The 27,634-nt window shown below is 35.7% G+C and overlaps 2 protein-coding genes across 3 annotated transcripts in view; one reads left to right on the forward strand and one right to left on the reverse strand.

Moving 5' to 3' along the window:
- PRPF18 (pre-mRNA processing factor 18) overlaps nucleotides 1-27,634 on the reverse strand; it is a 297,642-nt gene that overhangs the window by 259,350 nt on the left and 10,658 nt on the right. The gene's annotated exons all lie outside the window — the stretch shown is intronic.
- On the forward strand, nucleotides 1,279-23,097 carry LOC144770498 (uncharacterized). Of its 2 annotated transcripts, XM_078655057.1 has the most exons (6): nucleotides 1,279-1,369; nucleotides 1,756-1,846; nucleotides 11,176-11,206; nucleotides 18,938-19,375; nucleotides 22,277-22,492; nucleotides 22,568-23,097. In XM_078655057.1, the coding sequence occupies exons 4-6, from the start codon at nucleotides 18,938-18,940 to the stop codon at nucleotides 22,829-22,831; spliced, it is 918 nt and encodes a 305-aa protein (XP_078511183.1). In that variant the 5' UTR covers nucleotides 1,279-1,369; nucleotides 1,756-1,846; nucleotides 11,176-11,206; the 3' UTR covers nucleotides 22,832-23,097. The 2 variants fall into 2 exon arrangements, with proteins under 2 accessions (XP_078511183.1, XP_078511193.1); XM_078655067.1 differs by lacking the exon at nucleotides 11,176-11,206.

Here is a 27,634-nt window from a genome sequence, read left to right on the forward strand (position 1 = left end):
CACAAAAAAGATGTTTACATTAAACTCAGATATGTGACTGGGGGTGAATGTTTGCATACTCCAGCATTCCGTCCATCAATTGTTTATTTTGCATATAGCTACATGATAGCCACATACGCTATAACTACAACACATCTAGTTTGGAATCATTTACAAAAGCACAGCTTATCTTGAAACTTGGCAAGAATTTGGCCCTCCTGGACCTACGTTGGATGCGTAAAAGGCAATAAGATGTTTAACCCACAATGTGCAATTGCCCTGACCTTGTGTGAAGCAAACGTTTTCGGGAACATCATTAAACCCACAAAGCTCGTTCCTCACTGCCTGTACCTTCTTCTCTACTTCACCTAGTGCTAATCCTTTTCCAATCTCTCCTGATCCCCTCAGTACTTTAAAGCATCCTTAATATAGCACGGAGTGCTGAACAACAATTTATTTTACCCCCGAACTCTCATCACACTTTTTAGTGTTCGAGACTCCTTAGAATGTCACTGTACTGAATTTTCAGGCCCACTCAATTTCTAATACTTAAATTTACACCTATTGTCAATATTCTGATTGTCTCTTGTATACACCTGTCGAACATACGACATTGCTTTCTTTGTCAGAACAATACCCTCTTGGGCTCGCCATCATCACCAGTAAATTACTAGAAATAGCATGCTTAAAATAAACCAGCGGCTATTCTAAGTCCACGCCGGAGACAGGTAAGGGTGGCTCGTGTTTGCGGACGCTTAGCTCGCCAGTAGCAACAAAATAAACAAGTAGGCAAGCACGCTATAATGTCTGTATTTCTTTTCATAAAAAAACATAGCGTAGTGGGAAACACTGTACATGGCCTAGGAGCGCAATATATTTGTTCAGTTTTGCGGGTTCAGTGTGGTGGGTAAATTTACAGCGCAATAGCAAAAAGGAGGCGCTTTTATAATTTATACGTTCTTTATGCTGTTTAACATTGCGGCTAAAAGGTTATAGCACTTTTTAAATAAAAATGCGTTGTGTTATTTTACATATTTTTACATTTGTGCAAATTTAACATTTCAATTGCTATTTTACGTTAACATTGTGCTTTTTCATCTGCTATACGTTTCTTAGTATTTCACTACATTTCAAGAAACGAAACCGAAACACTTTAGATACTATAGCTGACCTTTGATCTTTTATTGACATTGACGTTTAGCAGACCACTTTCTGTCACATGTTGCCATTTCCACGACAGATTTATGCTTTTGTTAGCTTTCCTTGCATTTTATTGCCCGGAAGATCTTATCTAATGAGAAAAAAAAGTACTTAACTAGAGACGTTTCTCTTCTACATTGCTATTTGGCCAGCGCAGAACTTTTCCACGTTTGCCATCTCTTTGCAAGAGGTACGTACTTGTCCTTCATTATTAACATTTGTTAATGAATTGTTTGCGCTAATTTTACAATTTATTTAAAAAGTATTAATGCGCCGCTGCTAGGACAACTGCCTTCGTAATATGGTGATCACGGTTCAATCCCCAGCACCAACAGCAGATTAACCCATCAGCATGTGACTCTGAGCAATAGCTTGCCTAATCTTCTCAACGGCCCGCAGCGCCTAGAGACCCTTACGTGTCATTGTGCGCTTTACAAATGTAGATTTTTATTAGTTTTATTATTATTATGTACTTAATTTTAGCATCACATTATATAAAGTTTCCTAAACACGCAATGTATACATTTCCATTGCTCTTTTATGTACAAATATAATATATTGCTGCTTCTTTCACAGAATAATTTTCCTGGACACTTCTTAAAATTGTTGACGGGAAGACTATACATACATCAACAAAGGAGTTTGCAGTTGAACTCGCAATATCAACGTAAGTACTATCTTAATACATCAATGTGCCTTGGGAAATTTTGTCATGCTTTTTTTTGTTAATCTGTTTTTGCTCCATTTGCTAATACCTGTGCATATATTTACTGGCAACATTTAAGTGTATTTGTATAAATTCGTTATTTTACGCATTCGTTTTACCAATTTACAAGTTAACCGAAAGAAAACCATACTGGTAACCTGCGCACTTTGGGGCAGATTTATGAAAACCTTGCGCCGCCGGTGCGTCACTTTTAACATGAGAAAAAGTGACGCACCGGCGGCGCAGGGCTTTTATAAATCTACCCCTTTCTGTGTATGCTCCGCTGGTATTCACTGAAAGTGCGTAATAATAAATAGTTAAACGTTACATTTTAAAACACGGCTGCAGTTTGCACTATTCATTTGCATTTAACTTTCAATCGTCATCGTTCACATGTTACACGCTTTTAAACGTCCAATTCAATTATATACTGCCGTTCCATAATTAACACGCATTATTAAAAAATAAAGCAGCATAAATATTAAAAAGTGGCTTTAGTAGCATACGTTTGTATTCTTTATCCGTGTTTCATTGAACAACATACAAAAAGTCATGCTGCTTACGTTGCAATTCATTCCGATAGTTTACAAGCTTCCTAAGTCGAAAACTGTTTTAATGTGCTAAATTCGTGCGCCTATTATTTGTGTCCACATACCTATAAATTACTCTACTTTTTATCGTTTTCCTGCAGTCAATGTAATTTATGAAATGCTGCTTTTATATTAACGCTAGCCATCAATTTATAAATTACCCATCAGTTATATATAAAATCTGCTTTTGCAATGCATAATTTACTGGCCTTCGAAAAAGTCTTGCTGTTTGCGCGCTCTTAAAAGTACACGTTTGTGTTCGTTAGGCGAGCCCCCGTGAAAGTCTTTCTGTTCACGGGCGCATAAAAATCATGCCGCCATTTTACAACGTTTAATATACAATTTTGTTAATTAAGTGGCCATATGCGTGCGCACAACTTTAATGGGGACATGTTACACGCTTTTAAACGTCCAATTAAATTATATACTACCGTTCCATAATTAACACGCATTATTAAAAAATAAAGCAGCAAAAATATTAAAAAGCGGCTTTAGTAGCATACGTTTGTATTCTTTATCCGTGTTTCATTGAACAACATACAAAAAGTCATGCTGCTTACATTGCAATTCATTCCGATATATTTAATATACTGGCCTTCGAAAAAGTCTTGCTGCGGCATTTTACGCTTTATAAAGTCTTGCTGTTCGCGCGCTCTTAAAAGTACACGTTTGTGTTCGTTAGGCGAGCCCCCGTGAAAGTCTTTCTGTTCACGGGCGCATAAAAATCATGCCGCCATTTTACAACGTTTAATATACAATTTTGTTAATTAAGTGGCCATATGCGTGCGCACAACTTTAATGGGGACATGTTACACGCTTTTAAACGTCCAATTAAATTATATACTACCGTTCCATAATTAACACGCATTATTAAAAAATAAAGCAGCAAAAATATTAAAAAGCGGCTTTAGTAGCATACGTTTTTTATTCTTTATCCGTGTTTCATTGAACAACATACAAAAAGTCATGCTGCTTACATTGCAATTCATTCCGATATATTTAATATACTGGCCTTCGAAAAAGTCTTGCTGCGGCATTTTACGCTTTATAAAGTCTTGCTGTTCGCGCGCTGTTAAAAGTACACGTTTGTGTTCGTTAGGCGAGCCCCCGTGAAAGTCTTTCTGTTCACGGGCGCATAAAAATCATGCCGCCATTTTACAACGTTTAATATACAATTTTGTTAATTAAGTGGCCATATGCGTGCGCACAACTTTAATGGGGACATGTTACACGCTTTTAAACGTCCAATTAAAATATATACTGCCGTTCCATAATTAACACGCATTATTAAAAAATAAAGCAGCAAAAATATTAAAAAGCGGCTTTAGTAGCATACGTTTGTATTCTTTATCCGTGTTTCATTGAACAACATACAAAAAGTCATGCTGCTTACATTGCAATTCATTCCGATATATTTAATATACTGGCCTTCGAAAAAGTCTTGCTGCGGCATTTTACGCTTTATAAAGTATTGCTGTTCACGCGCGCTCTAAATTAACAGCACCATTTTACAATGTATTAACGTACAGTTTAATTGAGTAACTTGCAAAATGGTGCGCACTTTCTTCATGGCAACAGTTATGTTTATTGACTTACAAATTGCAATATCGCGTTATTATGAGCAGAGTAAAGTTCACAGCATTCGTGTACATTCTACTTTAGCATTCTTGTACATACAACTTTCAGCTGCTATTTTGAGTTTCTGGGATTGTTTCAATTATCGTAAACATGGGAACATCTTTGTAAAAGTATACCACATTGCCGCTTTCTTATTTGTTATAACTATATTTTTGGTGCTGTTTGCAATTAATTATAAATTACCTTTTCGAGCTAGCTTTGTCATCACTTGAACGCCCTCTGCAATGGCTACCAAGCAGCTTTTGCTCATACATACAACAATGTTTCAGTTACCTCCCTTCATACCAATACTGCATTCCTATTGGTCCTTACCAAACTCCTATCCTAACGTCCCAAGAACAATATTAACTATTTCATAGCTAAAAATAAACCGCACGTAAACAGTTCTTTATTTCTCAGTACAGGCTATATTTTCGGTATTCACACCAGCGTAGCTAGGGGGGGGCGAGGGGGGCGGTCCGCCCCAGGCGGCACTATTTTGAGGGCGGATGCCTTTATAATTTATTTGGGGACATTAACTTCTGTCAGTCAGAGTCAGTGTCCTCAAACAAATTATAAAGGCCGCCGCAACGGGCCAGTGCCACGCGGCCGCCGTTTTGCAAGCACTGCTCCCAGCATGCTTGAGGGCCTGCTTCTGTTGCAATCATGCTGTTCCTCTGCGCAGCAGCAGTGCGCACTGCACCGCAGGTGACTTCCTGGCTGCTCCATGCGGCATTAGCGGGTGTCCTGATAGTGCGCTGGGCCGGCCAGGGTAATCAAGTCACACTTACATTTGCAGCCACTTATACATGCACGGCTAGTCAGTGACACGCACACACAACATTCACGGCACAACAGTTTTCTCGGAGTAGAGGCTAATGTAACATGATTTTGCTATGCTGGCTTAAACGTTCACTTGACACAGTTTTACAGATGCCATTACACGATACTTTTCTCTTGAAACTGGCGAAAGTACGTATTCTAAAGGAAACTTTCAAATTATGTTTTCCATGTTAATCATTACAATTTTAAAATACTTATATTGTAACCTGGTACAGTTTAGCAGTGGTGATGGACCAGATGTTGCTTTCTTGAAAATGGAACAGGGATTCTGAGTTTTTTTGGTGGCGCACCTCTGAGATTACCACGCTTTGTCACTGATTAACTGTTTTGGCTTAACAAACCATTTGTTTTAACTGAAATGTGTACTAGACATAACATTCTATTTCATTAAACTATGGTAATTCTTCCAAAACATGTATGTTATTGGTTATTACGATGCCAGATATATCTGCCAGGTGACCCTGTTGGCAAAGAAAAGTAGGCCAGTGATCTTGTGTAGACACTTTAGGAGCATTGGGTAGTTTGAGCCAGTTTTCATACCACAACATGGGCTAATTTGTGAAAACGATCTTACTACTTGGTTATAACTGTTGATCTCTATTCAGTTTTTGGTTCTCTAACATGCATCACTAAAAGTGCTACACATAAGACATTTATATGTCACACATTCAACGACTGAATATATGGCTATGTCACACATAAGCAGTCTCAAACTTTGACAGCTACGTATTAGGTCACCTGAATTACTCCAGTTAGTTTACACAAGAGGCATGTTCTTCTTCCAAAATGTTGGGGTTAATTTGTTTCTCATTTAGAATGAATATTATGTATGTGTGAGAATGATGTATGCTGGTTTCCAGCTGCACCAGAATCCAAAAGCCAAGCTGTTAGTAGACCATGAAATATGATATTGTGCTGCTCAATTTTAATGCAATTGCTGAAAACGTTTGTCTAACCAGATAGAAACATAATACAGTACTAGTTGGTGCAATGGTAAACAGCGGCGACTGTATTTTAATGCTGTGAGGTCTCAGCCTGCTACAGAAAGCACTGTAACTTTGCTATAAACTTTGCTTTTTAGGCAATTGCACAGTCATGAATGATCAGATCAAAAAGATCCTCCTCTGAGCAGCTGCAGTGCCTGCATGCCCTCCGTTACTGAGAACTTCAGTCACGCAGTCTATCTCCGGTTATTGGCTCTGGCCTTGGGCACAGTGACAAACCGGCACAGTAACATGGGCAGTGTTTTAAATGGGCTTGCACTTCAAAATACTCTTCTCTTCAGTAATGGAACTTTTGTTTAGCAGTACAGAGGTGTTAAAAGTACTACAATGTTCCACGTATATTGAGCAGTTTTCGGACAACACACAGTGTCAAGTAAACTCTGGTGATTTACCTGCTGGAGAGAGATGGGAGTTTCATCTAGTGACAGGATTCATTGGTATGAGGTAGCTCAGGTGGTTAATATCATAGCTGCCATTCGTATTGCTAATGTGATATTTCCATTGATGTAGTGACTTATGAAAGACATTCCACAGTGAAATGGGACACTTCAAAAACATTTTATACTGTATTAAAATAATGAGTTGCATATTCATTGTGCTTTAAGTCATAGGCTGGGACATCGTAGCATTTTAAATACAGAAGTCGTTAACCACCACTCCTTACCCACCACCACCAGTAATCTATTCCTTTACTGTCTTGTTACACTAATCTCTAGTAACTGAATTAATCAATAAAATATCATAATGCAAACAAATGCATTTCCTACCGATTACTTTAACTTGGATTTATCTTTAAACATAGAGTGTGCCTTTATTTTATATGCTGTTACCTGAAGGTGAAGACAATGGAAACTTGGAACAGAATACAAATTCTTTGTACTTTTAGCTTTGTTTTTAACTTGTTGCCCCTCCCAACCCTCTTCCCGCTCATTCGGCCTGGTAATGCCCCAACTGCACAAATCAAGTTAGTCTAGTGATCAGGTGCATTGGACTCACCTGTAGTATCCTGAAGGTGCTGCCAAGGGAATTGTGGTCAAACCCAGTGTGGTGGATTGGTCTGCAGATATTGCTGAGGTCATGGACAGGGCAGATATGGGACAAGGGTCCTGCACTAGCTGTGATGTTATGAGTGAGATGTCACAAACAGGGTAGGTAGAACTGATGTAACTTTTAAGTTTCCTTCTGCTATTCCTTCATTGACCTAGCTAGGTGGGGGCAGTCTGCCGTAGGCAGCACTATTTTGGGGACGTGGGCTGTCTAGCCCTGGGCCGTGTCATGTATGTGCATGTAACTTGATTGATCGAGGTAACTATTAGCGGCGATACTACGTGTCTCTCGGACCTCTTTCAGGTGCTCGCCGCCCTTTTCCCCCAACAACCCCCCAAGGGGAGGCGGCAATCTGAAGGATAGCCCCGGGCGCCACAAGCTCTAGCTCTAATTATTTTACATTACATAAATAGCACTATTATGATACTTGGTAAAATGTCAGTCTTTAGCGTGTGTTCAAACGAAACATATGTGTTTTATAAATTTAGTAAGTTAGGAAATAATATATGTTTAGTTTGCCTTTTCCAAATTAAGTGCCTTGGGTAATTAGCTTGCCATTTCATTGTATGCCACGTGCACCTTTTGTGCGACCCTAATAATTGCTTAGCAATGTAATGTAACATTTATCAACATCGTGATTTTTCCTGACTGTTATTTACTGTATGTCAAATATAAATGCGGTATGTACATTACATATTGAACTGGGTAAAAAGTGAGGGTAGTACTTAATTTGCAAATTTATGTACTTATTTATTTTAGCAATTTTATATAGTGCTCACTTTACACACTTGTGTCATAATATTTTACAATGCAAATTATTTTATTAAAGTTAAAATACTCTTTACAAACACTCATTACTCTGCACTCTGCCAACTATTCTGCACTTTGTACTCACTACTTTGTGCTCTGCACTTTACATTCATTAGTCTGCACTCTATGCTTAGTACTCTACACTGTCCACTCACTACGCAGTGCTTACTACTCTGCATCCACTGATATGCAGTCTGCAGTTCCTACTCTGCATCCTGCCTACAGAGTAGTACTGTCATCACTACTATGCAATCTGCAGTAACTACTCTGCACTCTTTACTCTGCACAGTGCTTACTACTCTGCATCCACTGATATGCAGTCTGCAGTTTCTACTCTGCATCCTGCCTACAGAGTAGTACTGTCATCACTACTATGCAATATGCAGTAACTACTCTGCACTCACTACTCTGCACTTACTACTTTGCAGTCACTACTCACTACTTTGCACTCACTACTCTGCCCTCTGCACTCATACTCTGCAATTTGCACTCACAACTCTGCACTTTACCCTCAGTACTCTGTACTCTGCCCTCACTACTATACACTCTGTACTCACTACTCAGCACTGTGTCTACAAACTACTACTGCCTTCACTACTCTGCATTCAGCACTCACTGCTCCGCACTCTGCACTCACTATTCTGCATTCTGCACTAATTACTCTGCACTATGCCCTCACTACTATGCATTATGCACTCACTACTCTGCACTCCACCCTCACTACTCTGCACTTTGCACTCACTACTTTTCAGCACTCATACTATGCAATCTGCCCTAACTACTCTGCTCTCTACCTACACTACTCTGCATATTAACCTCACTACTATGCATTGTTCACTCACTACTCTGCACTCTGCAGTCACTATTCTGCACTATGCACTCACTATTATGCACTTTGCCCTCACTACTCTGCACTCTGCCCTCACTACTATGCTCTATGCACTCACTGCTCTGCACTATGCATTCAGTGCTCTGCACTCTGCCATTAATACTCCACACTCTGCTATAACTACTATGCACTCTGCTTTCACTACTATGCACTTTGCCCTCACTACCCTGCATTCTGCCCTCACCACTATGCACTCTACACTCACTACTCCGCACTATGCACTTACCACTCTGCACTTTGCCCTCACTACTCTACACTCTGCCCTCACTACTATGCACTATGCAGTCATTACTCTGTACTATGCATTCACTGCTGTACACTCTGACTTAAATACTCTACACTGTGCTCTCACTACTTTGCACTCTGCACTTACTACTATGCACTACACACTAATTACTCTGTACTATGCATTCACTGCTGTACACTCTGACCTAAATACTCTACACTGTGCTCTCACTACTCTGCAGTCTGCACTCACTACTTTGCACTATGCACTTACTACTCTGCACTTTGCCTTCACTAGTCTGCACTCTACCCCACTACTCTGCACTCTGCCCTCACTACTATGCTCTATGCACTCACTGCTCTGCACTATGCATTCAGTGCTCTGCACTCTGCCATTAATACTCCACACTCTGCTATAACTACTATGCACTCTGCTTTCACTACTATGCACTTTGCCCTCACTACCCTGCATTCTGCCCTCACCACTATGCACTCTACACTCACTACTCCGCACTATGCACTTACCACTCTGCACTTTGCCCTCACTACTCTACACTCTGCCCTCACTACTATGCACTATGCAGTCATTACTCTGTACTATGCATTCACTGCTGTACACTCTGACTTAAATACTCTACACTGTGCTCTCACTACTTTGCACTCTGCACTTACTACTATGCACTACACACTAATTACTCTGTACTATGCATTCACTGCTGTACACTCTGACCTAAATACTCTACACTGTGCTCTCACTACTCTGCAGTCTGCACTCACTACTTTGCACTATGCACTTACTACTCTGCACTTTGCCTTCACTAGTCTGCACTCTACCCCACTACTATGCACTCTGCCCTCACTACTATGCACTATGCACTCACTGCTCTGCACTATGCATTCACTGCTCTGCACTCTGCCATTAATACTGTACACTCTGCTATAACTACTATGCACTCTGCTTTCACTACTCTGCAGTTTGCCCTCACTACTACAACTATGCACTCTGCTCTCACTACTCTACACTTTGCACTAACTACTCTATGCTCGGCACTCATATTCTGCAATCTTCCCTAACTACTATGCACTCTCCACTCACTACTCAGCACTGTACCAACACAGTAGTAATACTCTCACTACTTTGCACTCACTGCTCCACACTTTGCACTCACTGCTTTGCATTGTACACTAATTACTCTGCACTCTGCCCTCACAACTATGCACTATGCACTCACTACTATTTGCTGTACGCTCACTACTATTCGCTGTGCGCTCACTACTCTGCACTCTACACTCACTACTCTGCACTATGCACTTACTACTCTGCACTTTGCTCTCACTACTCTCCACTCTGCCCTCACTACTATGCACTATGCACTCACTACTTTGCACTTTACATTCATTAGTCTGCACTCTATGCTTACTAATCTGCACTCTGCACTTACTACGCAGTGCTTTCTACTCTGCATACACTGATATGCAGTCTGCAGTTTCTACTTTGCACCCTGCCTACAGAGTAGAACTGTCATCACTATTATGCAAACTGCAGTAAGTACTGTGCACTCACTACTCTGCACTTACTACTCTGCAGTCACTACTCAATACTTTGCACTCACTACTCTACCCTCTGCACTCATACTCTGCAATTTGCACTCACAACTGTACAGTCTTCCCTCAGTACTCTGTACCTTGCCCTCACTATTATACACTTTGCACTCACTACTTGACACTGTGTCCACAAACTAGTACTGCCCTCATTACTCTGCACTCCGTACTTACTGCTTCGCACTCTGCACTCACTATTCTGCATTCTGCACTAAATACTCTGCACTCTGCTACCAGTACTCTGCACTATGCCCTCACTACTATGCACTATGCACTCACTACTCTGCACTCTGCCCTCACTACTCTGCACTTTGCACTTACTACTCTGTGCTCGGCACTCATACTCTCCAATCTGCCCTAACTACTCTGCTCTCTACCCACACTACTCTGCATTTTGGCCTCACTACTATGCATTGTTCACTCACTACTCTGCACTCTGCAGTCACTACTCTGCACTCTACCCTTACTACTATTCACTATGCCCTCACTGCTCCACAATTTGCACTCACTACTCTGCATTTTGCACTAATTACTCTGCACTCTGCCCTCACTACTATGCACTATGCATTAGAAAATGTTTAGACACATAAGTAAATATCTGTTGATACTGACATATAAAAAGTATGCATAAATACACAATTTCATATACATTTTTTTTTACAGGTTCTTCTAAAAAGAAGAAGCTAACAACAAGGTAATATACTTAGTTCAAGTTTTTCTTAAAAAGTATGACTAATATCATTGGATGCATACACTATTAAAGTGGTTTTTCAGAGTATGTTACAATAGTTCATCAAAACACTACTAGTAAGAAATTACTTTTTCATGATATAAAACCAAAATATTAGTCATGTATGCATAACTAGACTGTAATATTAGTTAAATCACAAATACAAATTAATAAAAAAAGTAAGAGAATAACATATAAATCCTTGACTACAGTTTTACAAAGAGACAAGATAATGTATAGTAACATACAAGCTCACTACAATCAAGCACATGACAAATTTTCACAAACTTCTAGAGGTAGACAATGCTTACCAAATAGTCTATTTGCCATAATTCACAATTACAATAAACAAGCAAACATATGGGATGCACAAGATTTGCATTATATTATGGATCTTGGAAATGCATTATATTTACATATGCATCAGATTAATAAACAAGAATTTATGCATCCTGATGAACTACCAAAATATGTAATGCATGAAAATAATATATATTCAATTCATCTTCGCCAACCATACTATGGTAACATATTTGAACGTTTTGATTTGTCATATCCAGACATTCAAGAAGCATTAAATATATCAATAACAAATTCTGGAGTCTTATTATGCATGGATGTATATGTAATTTCTATATTTAAAAATGAAAATACATACTTTATCTTTGATTCACATAGTCGGGATCATAATGGTATGCCACATACAAATGGCACCTGTGTAGTAATCATAAAAAAAAGTTTTCAGGATATAATGCATCATATTTGTAGATTAGCAAGTTTTATAAAACCAGATAATGCAGTAGATATACAATTTGAATTAACACCAATAGATGTTATAAAAATACAACAAAAATCTTTTAGACAAGCATTACAAAAAATACATACAGTTGGAAAAGATGAAAGTACACTTTTAGTACATGATGCAAACATATTAGAGCAGGAAATTAACAATAGTAGCAAAGTTGAGAAAGCAATAACATCTAAGTTACAATTTGAACAGACTAGTACTATTACATACGCACAAGTTACAACCACATTAACACATGCAGCACCAAAACATGTTACAAAAGAGACATTAAAAAAAAAAGGAGCAACACAGATAAAATTATTTCTAAAACTGCTAAAACGGCTAAAATTAGTGCTTTATTAGAAACAGAAAAAATTTAGCAAAAAAATGTACATTAGCAGACACATATTAATGTAGCTATACCAAATTTACCAGTAACAAAAGAATTGCAAATTGCTAAAAAATGTAACAAGAAAGTACTTAAAAAAAAGGCATTAAAAAACATACAATTATTGAAAAGTCATTAAAAGCAGGTTTAATAACAGATAATAGTAATCAAAAACTCAAAAAAAGTAATAAAAAGAAATTAAATAAAAATGCATTATTACAATGTACTATGCATAAATTGGAATCACATGAAATAAATACTATTAATTGTAAAAATAACAATAACAACATAGTAATAGAAGTTAACTGTAATTTAATAAATACACAATTGCAAGGAATAAAAATAGATAACACATACATTTGCAATCTATTTTTTGCTATTATTTATAGTCAAAATACAAATCCAACAAAATGGACTGCACAAGATATGAATAATATAATGCAACTAGCCAAAAACATGTATGTAGATATGACAACTTTCTATAAGAAACAAAACATAGACTTTCAAAATATTCCTACTTATATTGAATATGATAATACAATCTATTCAATAAAGATGCAAAAAGAGCAGTTCTATAGCATAGTAAAAAATAATACAGTACTAAAAAACATACACTTAACTATAATGAAAGCTTTAGATAAACATTATTGTAATATAATATTTTTACATTCAATTGTAATTATTATTATTAATACACATGATACCTCTTGCATTTATTACTCACAAACATCAAAAAGTAGTCCTAAATATACTACTGACTACAGTCTAAACAGTATAGAAATAAAAACATATACAGATTTAATGCAGTATATAATGACTATATGTAAAGATATGCTAGTCATTAATGAAGAATTACTGGTAATAAAAGTAATTCCTTTAACAGTGAGTAAAATTCTGAAGTCTTCTTTTAAAAAAACTCAAAAAAGACTAGCTTTAAAAAAAAGTGTTGAAGATAATAAACAAATGCTTATACACTATAGCACACAATTACCTTCTTCATCTACCACTTTCAAATCTGCAGTAATAACAAAAAAATTACAGAACTAAAAAATAATACAAATACAGAACTATCTACCTCACAAACATGTATTGAACCTGCAGTTACTAAAAAAAATGGGGAAAATAAAAAAGATAGGAATAAAATACAAATAAATAGTAACAGTGAAAATAGCATAGTAACAGAAATAGATAGTAATAATATACATAATGTAACATTTGAGGAAAGCACTGCAAACGAAAGTATCCCAATTTATAATATTAATAAAAATGCAATACCAAATGAAGATACAAATATGTTAACAATATCAAAAATAATTGAAAATTTTCATAATGAAATACAATATGGTCCAGAATATATATGCACAATTTGTAATCAAATGTGGCATAAACAGACAGTAAAAAATATAGGACATATCACAAACCAAACAACATTTCTATTATGTAACATTAGTGATTATCAAACTAATTATATATGTGAAACATGCTATCATTACATAACTAAAAACAAAATTCCACCATGTTCTGTTTACAATGGAATGAGTTTCCCTAATATACCATCTGAATTATATTTACATAATTTAGAGGAGAGATTAATATCTCCAAGAATACCTTTTTTGCAAATTAGAACATTGCCACGTGGATTTCAAAAAGCATTAACAGGTGCTGTTGTTAATGTACCAGCTGACGTTATGACCACGATTACAATGTTGCCAAGACAAATAAGTGATAATATGACAATTCCTATAAAATTAAAAAGAAAATTACGTTATAAATCATACACACATTATGAAAATGTAAGACCTAATAAAGTAAAAAATGCAGCTGTATATTTAGCTTACAATAGTGAATTATTTAAAGAATATGGTATAACTATAAACTCAGATTGGCAATATACACCAAATCAAGAAACAAATGATACAAATATGTCTGAAACTAACAATACTTCAAGTAGTACAGATGAACTACCTGTAGGTAATTTAGATACATTATTAACAAATGAAACTATTCCAACAGAGAACATTAATGTATTAAGTTTAGCTCCTGCTGAACATAATACTCCGCGTGGATTATATGAAGACAAAGATTCTGAATACTTAGCATTTCCAACAATTTTTTGTGGTAAACGTAGAACAGCTAATGAAAATAGGCATGTACCAGTACATTATAGTACCATATGTAAATGGGAATTACGAAGTGTTGACAAAAGAGTAGCTAATAATGTTACAAATATGTTTTTTAAATTAAAAAGATTGCAAATTAAACAAATACAAGACAACATTTTTATATCACTTAGAAAGTATTTTACTAATGGGCAAGTTATTACAGTGAAAGATATAAAAGATAACTTAGACAGCATACTACAATACAATGAAGGTTACAAAATATTGAAAACAATACGGAGTTCTCCCCCATATTGGGAAAATTGTAAGAAAGATTTATTTGCAATGATAAGGCAATTGGGTATCCCAACTTTTTTTCTAACTTTATCAGCAGCAGAAACAAAATGGTACCATTTGATTAATATACTATTACGGATAAAAAAACAAAAAGAATGTACAAGAGATGAATTCAAAAGTATGACATGGGAAACAAAATGCAGTTTAATACAGCAAGACCCAATAACATGTGCACGACATTTCGATTATCAAGTTAGAAAATTATTCAATTGTATTTTACTTCACAAATCAAACCCAGTAGGTAAAGTAATAGATTATTTTTACAGAGTTGAATTTCAACAGAGAGGATCACCACATATACATGCATTACTTTGGATTGATGATGCACCACAATATAACATACACAAAGATGATGAAGTTATAACTTTTATAAATAAGCACATAACATGTACAAAAACAGAAGACACACCTTTACACAATTTACTTCCATTACAAAAACATGGGCATACAAAAAATTGCCGCATCAAACATAAAAAAACATGCAAATATCAATTTCCAAGATATCCAATGGCATGCACAATGATATTAAGGCCATTACAACTAGAAAACACAAACAATATGTTTAAGCAACACATAGATATTATTCATGCTACAATGAATACAGAACAATTTGCTAATTACACATATGAAGAATTCTTACAACACATTCAAATAACAGAAGAAGAATATATAACATGCATACAATTACAAATAAATAAAACTACTATATTTTTAAAAAGAACACCAGCTGAATGTTTTATTAATAATTACAATAAAGTAATTTTACAAGCATGGCAAGCTAACATAGATATACAGTATGTTTTAGATGCATATGCTTGTGCTGTATATATTGTATCATATATTAGTAAATCTCAGCGTGGCTTAAGTAAAATATTAGCACAAGCTGCAAAAGAAGTTGGCCATAATGTAAAGATGAAAGAGCAATTAAAGTACATTGGTAATAAATTTATAAATTGCACAGAAATTAGTGCACAAGAAGCTGCTTACCTTATATTACAAATACCCTTAAGGAAAAGTTCAAGATCATTTGTATTTATTAATACAAGTATGCCAGATCAGCGTACATATTTAATGAAAGATATTAATACAATAAATATGTTACCAGAAACATCAACAAAAATACAATTTGACAATGTTATTAACAAGTACAGTAAACGGCCAATAACATTAGAAGAATGTACATTAGCTGATTATGCATCAAACTATAATACCAAACAGAAAATTAACACCCAAAAAAAAAAAAATACTTATGATGACTTACTTTTAGAAACTAACTTTTATAGTTCAGATGAAGAAGAAGTTCAAATAGATGAATTAATAAGTAACAAACACAGCAAAATGTACACTGAACGTAGGAAAAAAATAATAATTAGATATAGACGTTTCAATAAAATTAACGACACAGAAAATTATTACAGAGAGTTACTAATGCTATACTACCCTTGGAGAATAGAAAACAATATAATTTCACCAAAAAGTACATACTATGAAAAATACCTACAAGTACAAATAGAAGTAGATACTAACTATAAATTATATAATAAGCAAGATACAATAATTAATACTAAAGAAACACATAATAATGAAGAAATGGACACATCACCAGCATCACCTACAATATCAATAGTTATAGATAATCAAGAAACAACAACACCTGCATATCAATCAGATACACAATATGATCTAGGACTAGATTTAGGAATTAGAACAATTGCAGAAGAAGAATTATTAGTGAACAATATACTACCACAGGAGGAGTACACTAGTATTATGCAAGACTTAACAATGGAACAACTAAATTTTGTCTACCATCACTTAAACTGGCTAAAAACAAAACCAGAATGTTTTTTTACTTTTTGTACTGGCGGTGCAGGAGTAGGCAAAAGTTATATAATTACTGCACTATATCAAACTTTAGTACGCTACTATAATACAAAAGCAGGAGAAAATCCTGATAACATTTATATATTACTTACAGCACCAACAGGGCAAGCTGCACATAATATAAATGGTCAAACTTTACATAGTACATTTAAAATTCCAATCTCACAAGCATTAACATATAAGCAATTAACACATGAAAATAGAAGTACATTACAATGTAAATTAATGCATTTAAAAGTTCTGATAATAGATGAAATATCAATGGTTGGCACAAATATGTTAAATTTTATACACAATAGATTGCAAGAAATAAAAGCATCAAATGAACCATTTGGAGGTATATCAATATTAGCCATTGGAGACTTTTACCAATTGAAACCAGTTTTTGATACATATATATTTGAAAACTCAAAAAATATGTATGGACCATTAAGTACTAACTTATGGCAAACACATTTTAAAATATTTGAACTTACCAAAATCATTAGGCAAATAAATGATATGCCATTTGCACAACTGCTAAATAGACTAAGGACTGGTGAGCAAACAATTGATGATATTCAAAAATTGAAATCACGTGAAATAGAACCAGATTCAAGTATACTACAGTCTATACCATATATAATGTTTACTAACAATGAAGTTAATGAAATAAATCATAATGTTTTGATGCAACATATCAAACATTATCCAATGTATACTACAATAGCTATAGACACAGTACCAGGAGACTTAAGTCCAGAAGTAAAAGAAGCAATTTTACAAAAATAACCTACTAATACAAATCAAACTATGTCATTGGCAAAGATATTACATATTGCAATTAAATTACGTTATGATCTAACTTCTAATATTAATGTGAATGATGGTTTAACTAATGGTGCAACAGGTATAATTGAGTATGTCGAAACTACAAATAATATTCCAATTATTGTTTGGATGCATTTTGACAATGAAAAAATTGGCACACAAACAAGACAACAAAATACACACCTTTACAAAATAAATATTTCTAAAAGTTGGACACCAATATTACCGATTTCTCGTACTTTTCAATATAGCAAAAAATTAATAACAATAGTACGAAAACAGTTTCCATTACGACAATCATCTGCACGTACTATACATAGAACTCAAGGTCAAACAATAGAACCATTATATATACATTTCGGTAATACCAAAACACATCACTTACATTATGTAGCAATTAGCAGAGCAAAGTCTTTAAATAACATATATATTAAAAACTTTAAAGAAGATAAAATATTAACACACTTTAAAGTGCACGAGGAAATGTTTCGCATGAAAACAAATATGTTATTACAAATTTCAATACCACAAATACATCAATACAACAAAAGTTTCACACTAATAGCACATAACATAAGATCACTACAAAAACATTTCAAAGCAATAAAATCTGATACTAATATATTAAATGCAGACGTGTTGTGTTTAACTGAAATAAATATAACACACAAAACACCTAACGAAACATATAATATTGATCATTACAATTGTTTATTATTTGACAAATTTTACAACATACACACAAAACATGGAATAGCTATATATTACAACAAACAACATTTTATAAATCCAATTTTTACAACAGAAAAACAAATTGACATTTTACAGTTCACACAAACAATTAACAATACACAATACTTAATACTAATTATATACAAACCACCAAAAGTTGCAATACAAACATTACTAGCAATTTTAAGTTCTACATTAAATGCATATCCACATCATAAATATGTCATAATGGGCAATTTTAACATTGACCTACAACAAACAACATACAGTAGCAAATTATTACAAAACTACATGAAAACAAATTTTAATTGTGAACAGAAAATTAACACACCTACAACAGATTACAACTCTTTACTAGATCACATTTTTACAAATGCACATCCTACAAATTACGGAACATTAGAATCATATTACAGTGATCATAAACCAATATGGATAGCTATTTAATGTACTATTTAATAATATTACCCTATCAAAGTACTGTCTTTGCATAAATAGCAATATTGATTATTAATATTTACATATAATTTTACAAATGATTTCCATTGAATGTACTGCTTAAGAATGTTACCCTATCAAAGTACTATCTTTGCATAAATAACAATCTAAATTATTAATATTTACATATTTTTTTACAGATGATTTCCATTGAAGAATTAAAGAGCACCAAACAATTTGATTCCAAGCCATACCAGAAAGCACTACGAGTCAACATCATCAAATGTTCAGCAAAAACTTATTATCGCAATTCAAAACAAGAAAATAAAGTTTTGTATCATATGGCATTAGCTGATGAAACTACTACTATTAAAGCAACATGTTATAATGAGGATTACTATATGCAAACAAGAGAACAAAATGGATTACTTATTCGCAATTACATTTTCAAAAATGATATATTACTGTTGACAAAGCAAACGAAAATAGCAAGAATGCCACCACTTACAATTTCAGCAGGTATTATACAAGAAGCAGAATGCATCCTACAGCCGCCAGCCCCACCAGTATCTCCGATAAAAGCTGTTCGAGGAGCTGCTGTAAAGACACTCCTGAGTGTGTCAGGAACAATTACAGAAGTAAGCAGTATTTTATTACTATTTTACATGCTACTATTTGTCATACTAACTAATTTTACTACAAAATGTTTGCAATTGTACAGTTATAAGTAATTATCATTAATATAAATAAAATGTTATATTTATATGTATACAAGTTTATAACTTATAATTTTTATATAATGATATTAAAAGAACTGTTTTATGATATTACTATTGCTTACAAGACAATATTTAGATAAAACAGTAAAAAATGACATTAAATATGGGAGACAAGTATTATCCATTAATACAAAGTAAGTAAATTCTTTATAAACAGAAGAGACTCCTACCATAGAAATCTTACCTGACCTCTCCCGCCCCCTGCTAAAAGCTACTGTGTTGCACACAACCCATGAGTTTTCAACGCACCTATAAGAGTGCAAAAAGCATAACAGACATGTACACAAAGCAGGAAATGCTCCTAGCCTTTAGCACTTCCCTGCCACCTCCCCCTCCACCCCTGCTAACAGCTCCACCTACAGCTGAAGAGACTCCTACCTTCCAGCACTTCCTGTCCATCCCTGCTGGAAACTCCTATGTTGCACTCAACCCAGAGGTGTGAAGCACAGCTCCAAAATAGCAAGACGTATAACAGATTTCTACCTAAAGAAGTAGAGACTCCTACCTTCCAACTCTTACCTGCCCCACCTGCTAGGAGCTCATCTATTACACTCAACTTAATAGTGTCTAATGCAGCTCCAAGACAGCAAAAACCATGGCAGACTACTACCCAAAGCAGGACAAATTCCTGCACTCCAACTCTTCTCTGTCCCCCCTGCTGACAACTCCTGTGTTTAGATAGAACAGTAGAGAAAGATATTAAAATATGTGAGACAAGTATTATCCATTAATACAAAGTAAGTAAATTCTTTATATACATTGCAAAAATCAAAATAAATTCTATAACCTATACACCTTACCTGCAAATAATTTACTTGTTTCACATAACTACTTGTACAAAAAAAAATGTACAATGCTATCTGCAACAAGTAATTAATATACAATTATTTTCTTACAAATTTTATTAGAAACTATTTTATTAAGTTAATTATACCCTCCAAAGCAAAAAACAGCTACTAATATAAAGTAAGTAAATAACTTTATATATGTTACAGAAATCCGAAAAAAAACAATGCACAATACAAGTTACCTGCTATTAAGAGATTGTATTTATAAACTGTTTTATAAAGTTGCCTATATCCTCCATATCAAGCAATCGCAAACTAATACGAAGTAAGTATATGTTTTTATATATGTAAGAAATAAAATAAAATTGGAATGCACAATACAACTTACATTCCAACATTTACTTGTTTTAAAAATACAAGTACAAAAAAAATTGTACTGTCTATCTAAAACAAGTAATAACTATTTAATTGATTTTAGTAATATGACTGTCCCATATTTTTTAACAACATGTTAACTTATAAATTTTACCCAATTCCATTATTTACTGTATAAATACCATGTTTTGGTTGCAAACTATCACATTTAATACTAGAACAACTCAAAAGTTTTTTTTTACAAATAATTTAACTTAAATATTACTAATATTGATACAACTTTAACAAACAGCATTTACTTGTTTCAAATAGATACTTGTACCACAAATAAAATTGTACACTAATATCTGAAACAAGTAATTACTACATGTTCCCCAATAGCAAAGTTGTAAAATATATCAAGTACACCATCAACAGCTTATCACCTCTTGCTGGCCTTATTGTACTTTTTGCTCTATTTTGTTCCTCTTAACTCCCATCTCCCTTTCTACCCCTATAACTTCCCTTTCATTATATGTGTAAGTGGGGGTGATCTTAGCTTATGGGAAAAACTCCTAACTGAAGAGACATTTCCTAACTCACAGTGGCTGTTACAATTCAAATGGACATGTTGCAATTGTATGAGCTTTCTGGAGCAATTTTATGTACCTATACATACAACTTGAGTACTCACACAATTTTCCGTAGCTATTTAATGTTTTATTGACCAGACTTATACCCAAAGAAGAAGAAGATCCTACCCTCCAAAACTTCCCTGCACCCCCCCACCCCCCCACCTGCCCTTGCTAACAGCTCCTGTGGTGCACTAGACCCAAGGGTGTCCAAAACAGGTAAAAGAGAGCAAAAAACATAACAAAGTTTTACTCAAAGCAGGAAAGCTCCTACCCTTGAGCACTTCCCTGCCACCCCCCCCCAACACTACTAACAGCTCCACCCACAGCAGAAGAGACTCCTACCTTCCAGCACTTCCTGCTCATCTTTGCTAGGAGCTATGGCAGACTTGTACCCAAAGCAGGAGGAACTCCTGCCCTCCAACTCTTCCCTGCCCACCCTGCTGACAGCTCCTGTGTTCCACTCAACCCAAAGGTATCCAACGCAACTCCAACAGAACAAGAAGCATGGCGGCTTCTACCCAAAATAGCAAAGACTTCTACACTCCAGCTCTTTCCAGCTGATGTATTTAACATTGCTACTATTATAGTATAATATCAGCATATGGAAAACTCTATATACCATCAATGGACTTACTAAATACCCAAAGTACAAATGTAAAAAGAAAAAAAACAGTTTAATCAAAAGCAAGATAAAATATACTAGCAATACACCCATGGATAAGTAAACTATCAACAATAATACAAAGTAAGTAACAAAAATTATATACATAAGCATTTGTACAAAGTTCAAAAGTGAGCAATAGTAGCATACCAAATAATTAATAATTTTTATTTCCATTAATTCTATGTTGACAATATAAAAAATGTCTACAGTATGTTTTCGAATAATTCTAACTGTACATATACCACAAAGCACAAAATTATTGTTTAACATTCATTAAAGTATAAAAAACTGCAAAAAATACCTACTTTACGTACCATAGGCAGAAGATACTAAAAATATACTTGTTGGAGGTCAAGAAACGAAAATAAGGAGCATTACAATTAATGATGCAACAGATTCAGTGAAGATAAGTCTATGGAGAGACGCCACTGATTTTACGATTGAAATTGGGGAATATGTACAGCTTACACATATGGCTGTACATGAGTTCAATGGAGAGAAGATATTAAACACAACTAGACACTCTACAATACAAGTAAGTACATATTTATAGCAATATCATGATGCAATCAGTAAATTTAAAAAGTGTACTAAAACACTTTTTTCATAGGTCATACAACCACCCAAAGAAAACATAACTGTAACGTTATTTGGAATGGAAAAAACTTACCAGGAGCAAAGCACAATGGTGGTGCAAATAGAAAATAATGAAAACTTGCAATCAATGGACATCCATAATACACCTTTGATGGACTACTTAGGCATTGAAACTGACACAGAAGATTTTGAAAATGCTTTAATGCCATTCTTGCCAATAACACTTAGTGTACTGTTTTGTAATGGTTGCATTACAGACATAATTAGAGAAATATAACTGCAATATAAACAATTGTTGCCATACAACGTACAAAAAATACTAAAAAGTAACCTGAATACTTTGCATACTACTACTGATTACCTATGTTTCACTTTTTCAGATAGTTTTTTGTATACAAAATTGGAATTTTTTTTCATGTAACACTGCTAGAATATATTTTTTTGTTTGAAAACTGTGCATTTCTTTATTGATTGTTGCATTATTTAAAATACTGCACTTTATTGTCATTATACCTCAACAAATTCTTACAAAAGTGTATATTACAAAACACCAAAAATTGCACTATGTTTTGCTAAAATTAATCTTGAATAATTGTTGCCATACCACTACAAAAAATACTAACAGTGACAAGAATAATTTGCATAAAACTACTGATAACTTATGTTTGATTTTTCAGAGACTTATTTGTATACAAAATTTCATTACTTGTTCATGTACTAGTGCTAAAATACTATTTTCGTTTGCAAAACTGCATTTCTTTGTTACTTAATAATAATAATAATAATAATCATTTATTAAGCGCCTGGCTGCACAGAACTGTGTGTCCCCGCGCTGACTGCAAATTCAACCCGTCCAGAGGCCAGAGAACAGGAAGAGGAGCTAAGCTGTGGGAAATAGATGCGTTTTGAGTTTGGCTCTGAACCTGGTTTCCGATGGCTCCATCCGGAGCTGTATCGGTAGGGCATTCCAAAGCTTGGTGGCTAAATAGCGGAAGGATTTACCTCCCATTTTAGCTTTAGTGATGCGAGGGATTTTAAATAGCATCATGCCTGCTGATCTGAGATCTCTAACCGGCCTATGGATGGTAAGAAGGCCTCTCAGATAGCTGGGACCTTTATTTTGAGCAATGCGGTGTGCATAGCAGAGAGTTTTGAATATAATCCTCTCTTTAATGGGTAGCCAGTGAAGTTTGGCGAGTGCATTTTTAGTGGATGCTCTCCTAGGGAGACCAAGCACCAGTCGTGCAGCAGAGTTTTGAATGCACTGAAGCTGGTGTAGGCTCTTTTGATTAAGACCAAGTAGGAGAGCATTGCCATAGTCCAAATGAGGGGATATTAAGGCATGGACTATGGTCTTTCTTGCTTCGGTTGGGAGAAGGTCTAATACTTTACGCAGTACTTTTAAAGTACTATAGCATTTGCCTGTTACTTTGTTTACCTGAGTTCTGCCTGAGAGATCGGTGTCAAGCATGACTCCGAGATTCTTCACTTTCTCTACAGGCATGGGTACATCTCCCAACTCACTAGGCCACCATGCTTGCGACCAGACTGAGGTATCCTTCCCAACTATTAGTACCTCTGTTTTATCTCCGTTTAAGCGGAGGCAGTTGGCGTTCATCCATGTCGCTATTTTTGACATGCAGTTAGAGAAGTTGGAAGCTAAGTCTCTACTGTCTGGCGTTATTTTGAACACCAACTGGGTGTCGTCAGCATAGCTGACAATGCCCACCCCAAATTCCTCCGCGATGTATGCCAGGGGTTCCATGTAGATGTTAAATAAGGTAGGGCTCAAACTAGAGCCCTGTGGAACCCCGTGGCTAACATCGCGAGGAGAAGATTTGAAGGGTGGGCAGTGAAGTTGGAAGGTTCTTTCGGTGAGGTATGACTGAAACCAGGTGAGGGCAGAGTCTTTTACTCCTATGTCTGAGAGCCGAGACAGCAGCGTTGAGTGCAGCACGGTGTCAAACGCTGCACTTAGGTCCAATAGGACCAACGCTGCTGTCTCCCCCTCATCCACCAGTTTCCGAATCAGTTCGGTGGAATATAGAACGGCTGATTCTGTCGAATGGCCTGATCTAAATCCTGATTGGGAAGGGTGGAGGAGTGCTTCTTTCTCCAAATACTCCATGAGTTGGAGATTGGCTACCTTCTCTATGATCTTGGCACAAAAAGGGAGAAGGGAAATTGGCCGCAGGTTTTGGAGCTGAGTAATAGGAATATTCGGTTTCTTTTTTAATGGGAGTACCAGAGCAGATTTCCAGTTTTTCAGGACGTTGCCTTCCTGGAATGAGGTTGTGATCATGCTGCTTATGTGATCCAATAATAGGCTTTCCATGACCGCTTTGAACTGTTCCGGTGGGCAGGCATCCATAGGGGAGCCAGAACAGATAGAATTTATGATTTTCATAAGTTCCTGTTTATTGGGGGTCCTGAGGTTGGTAAACTGGGGTTTAAGGGGGCAAGGATTAAGAGCCTCCGCCTTATTTTTATCTGATCTGGTACTACAAGAAAATGTAGCATGAATTTTTTCTACCTTCTCCACAAAGAAGTCAGCTATCTGGTCGCAGATCTCTGTGGAGTAGGTATCTTTAGTATCTAGGCGAGAAAGTGTGGTAATTTCTTTATAGATACCAAATAATTCCTTAGTAGGGTTTTTAGCTTGCACAATTCTGCTCTTGTAATAGATACTCTTTTCTAATCGTACCAGCTTTTGATATTTTTTTAACTCAGCTTTATAGTTTTCTTTAAGTGCAAGAGTGTAGCTTTTCCTCCACTTACGTTCGATAGATTTGCATAGGGCTTTAGCTGTTTTCAATTTTTCAGAAAACCAGGGGGCGTTTTTAGATTGTCGTGCTGGGGGTTTGGTCGTCCAGGGCGCAATTTTATCTAATGCTTTAGTTAGCCATGATTCAAAATTGTCCCATACCTCCTGAAGGGATAGGCCAGTTTCCGGGGGGTGTTCAGTGAGTTCATGCAACAGCAGTTCAGGAGTGCATTTTTTAAAATTACGGCGTTTGTAGGGAGGGTTATTTGCATGTGACTTAATAGTCTTGTTAGTGGTTATTTTGAATGGCACCATACTGTGGTCCGACCATATTAAAGGAATGGGTGAGGACGTGTTTACCCCGTCCCAGTTCGAAAAAATCGGATCTAGTAGATGCCCTTGTTGATGCGTAGGCAGGGTAGATAGAAGTTTAAGATCGATTGCGTCAAGGGCATTTAAAAGGAGCTGTGCTTCCTTGGAGTGGCTATCCTCTAGATGGATATTCAAGTCGCCAAGTATGAGCAGTTTTTTGTGTCTTATGGCTAACTGGGTGGTTAGTTCAATAAGATGGCTGCTGAAGGATTGTGCTGCACCAGGGGGTCTGTATATTAATAGTCCCATGATAGTATTGTTAGTATCTATCTTAATGGTAAATCTTCCACATTCACTGTCCAGGAGTTTTTGTTCAGTTAGAGTGCACTCCAGTACGTTTTTGCTAATCATAGCTAATCCACCTCCCCGTTGTTTCTGACGATCTATTCTCAAAAGGCAATAGTTACTGGGTATAGCCTCTAAAACATCCGGGGATGAGGCTTCCTCTAACCATGTTTCAGTAAGAAACATGATATCCAGATCGCCCTTAGCAAGCAGGTCAAAAATCTCAGTTTTATGCTTAGGCATGGACCTACAGTTAAGTAAGGCCATATTTAGTTCCGACATGGTGTGCAAAAAGGAGATAGTATTGGGAAGTGATTGATGGCAAGTGTTGCAATGCGCGGGTATGGATAATGGATCTGTAGCGTGTAAACAGTCGTGTAATAGTGGCTTACCAAGTTCCAGCAGGTTTTCTTTAGTATAATGATAGCGTGGACTCTGATTATTATGTGGCTCCATAGATGACTGGGAGCCGGGTCTATAGAGTCCTGCCCCGAGCCCCGTCCGTTCGCGGACGGGCGCAGACGGGCAGGACTCTGGCTTGACTCCGGCGCGCGATCGGCGCTCCCGCAATGCGCGTCCGCTGCGCGGAGCCATACACGTATGTATTTATGACGTCGTCCGAGCGACGTTCCTAGCGAGCCCTCACTAATATGGCCGCTGTAGTATTCCCCCAGTCCCCGCAGATGATGGCTCCTAAATCGGCCACACCCACCGAGAGAGTCCGAGCAAGTAGTCTGCTCGGGGAGAAAAAGTGGAGCGAGACTCCAATACTTGTTGCATAAATTAAAAAACTGCACTTTATCGTCATTATACCTTAACAAATTGTTAGTAAAGTGTATATTACAAAACACCAAAAAATTGTACTATCTTTTGATATAATTGTTACGTTTATTTTACTTCATATCCTACAAAATAAATACTTGTTACATTGTTACTACTTGTTTTAATAAAAAATGTACATCAGATTATCATATTATTTACAAAATAATACCAATTATATGTACATTTGAATATATATTTATGTGTATCATAAAAAAAAAACTTTTTATACCACACTGTAGTTTGCCTGATTATTTTCTACTAACAAAATGCTAACTATAACATATCTATATAATTGTTGCATAAATGTGTGAAATAAATTATGTAAATCACATAAATACAAAATATATTGCAGGACAACTACAATATATGTAACATATGCAAAAAAAAAAACTAATGCCATCACCAATAACATAACTATTACTTTGCAGAATACCAACAACAATACATAAATAAAAAATAAAACATTTGCAATGTTAATAGCTTAAATTTAACTAAGGCGAGACCTATTGCATTGCAAATGCTTGTTTTATAATTGTTAAGTGTGGTGGCATAAATTATTATTAATATTGCAGCTTGTAAAGTGCTTGGTTACTCCAGTTTAGGGTGTCCCCGCGCTGAATTCTGACAGGCTAAACTCAGTAAATGAAGACTCGGCGGATGCTATTATAGAGTGCGATTTTTTTTAAACAACCAAGTTTTCAGGTGTTTTCGAAAAACTGATTCAGAAGTTTGACTATGATCAAAACACATCAATGAACTTGGTAATTACATTTGCACACATTATCGTTTGTGTGTAGTAAAACCGTATTTCCGTGCAAATGTAATTTTCATTTCAAT

This window comes from Lissotriton helveticus, chromosome 1_1 (genome assembly GCF_964261635.1).
Source record: "Lissotriton helveticus chromosome 1_1, aLisHel1.1, whole genome shotgun sequence".
NCBI classification, from domain to species: domain Eukaryota; kingdom Metazoa; phylum Chordata; class Amphibia; order Caudata; family Salamandridae; genus Lissotriton; species Lissotriton helveticus.

Excerpts from the sequence above, each read along its gene's own strand:
- LOC144770498 (XM_078655057.1), top strand. The coding sequence starts at position 18,938 with ATGATTTCCATTGAAGAATTAAAGAGCACCAAACAATTTGATTCCAAG. Across the intron at positions 19,376-22,276 it reads TGTCAGGAACAATTACAGAA|GCAGAAGATACTAAAAATAT; the intron begins GTAAGCAGTATT and ends TACGTACCATAG. Across the intron at positions 22,493-22,567 it reads CTAGACACTCTACAATACAA|GTCATACAACCACCCAAAGA; the intron begins GTAAGTACATAT and ends CTTTTTTCATAG.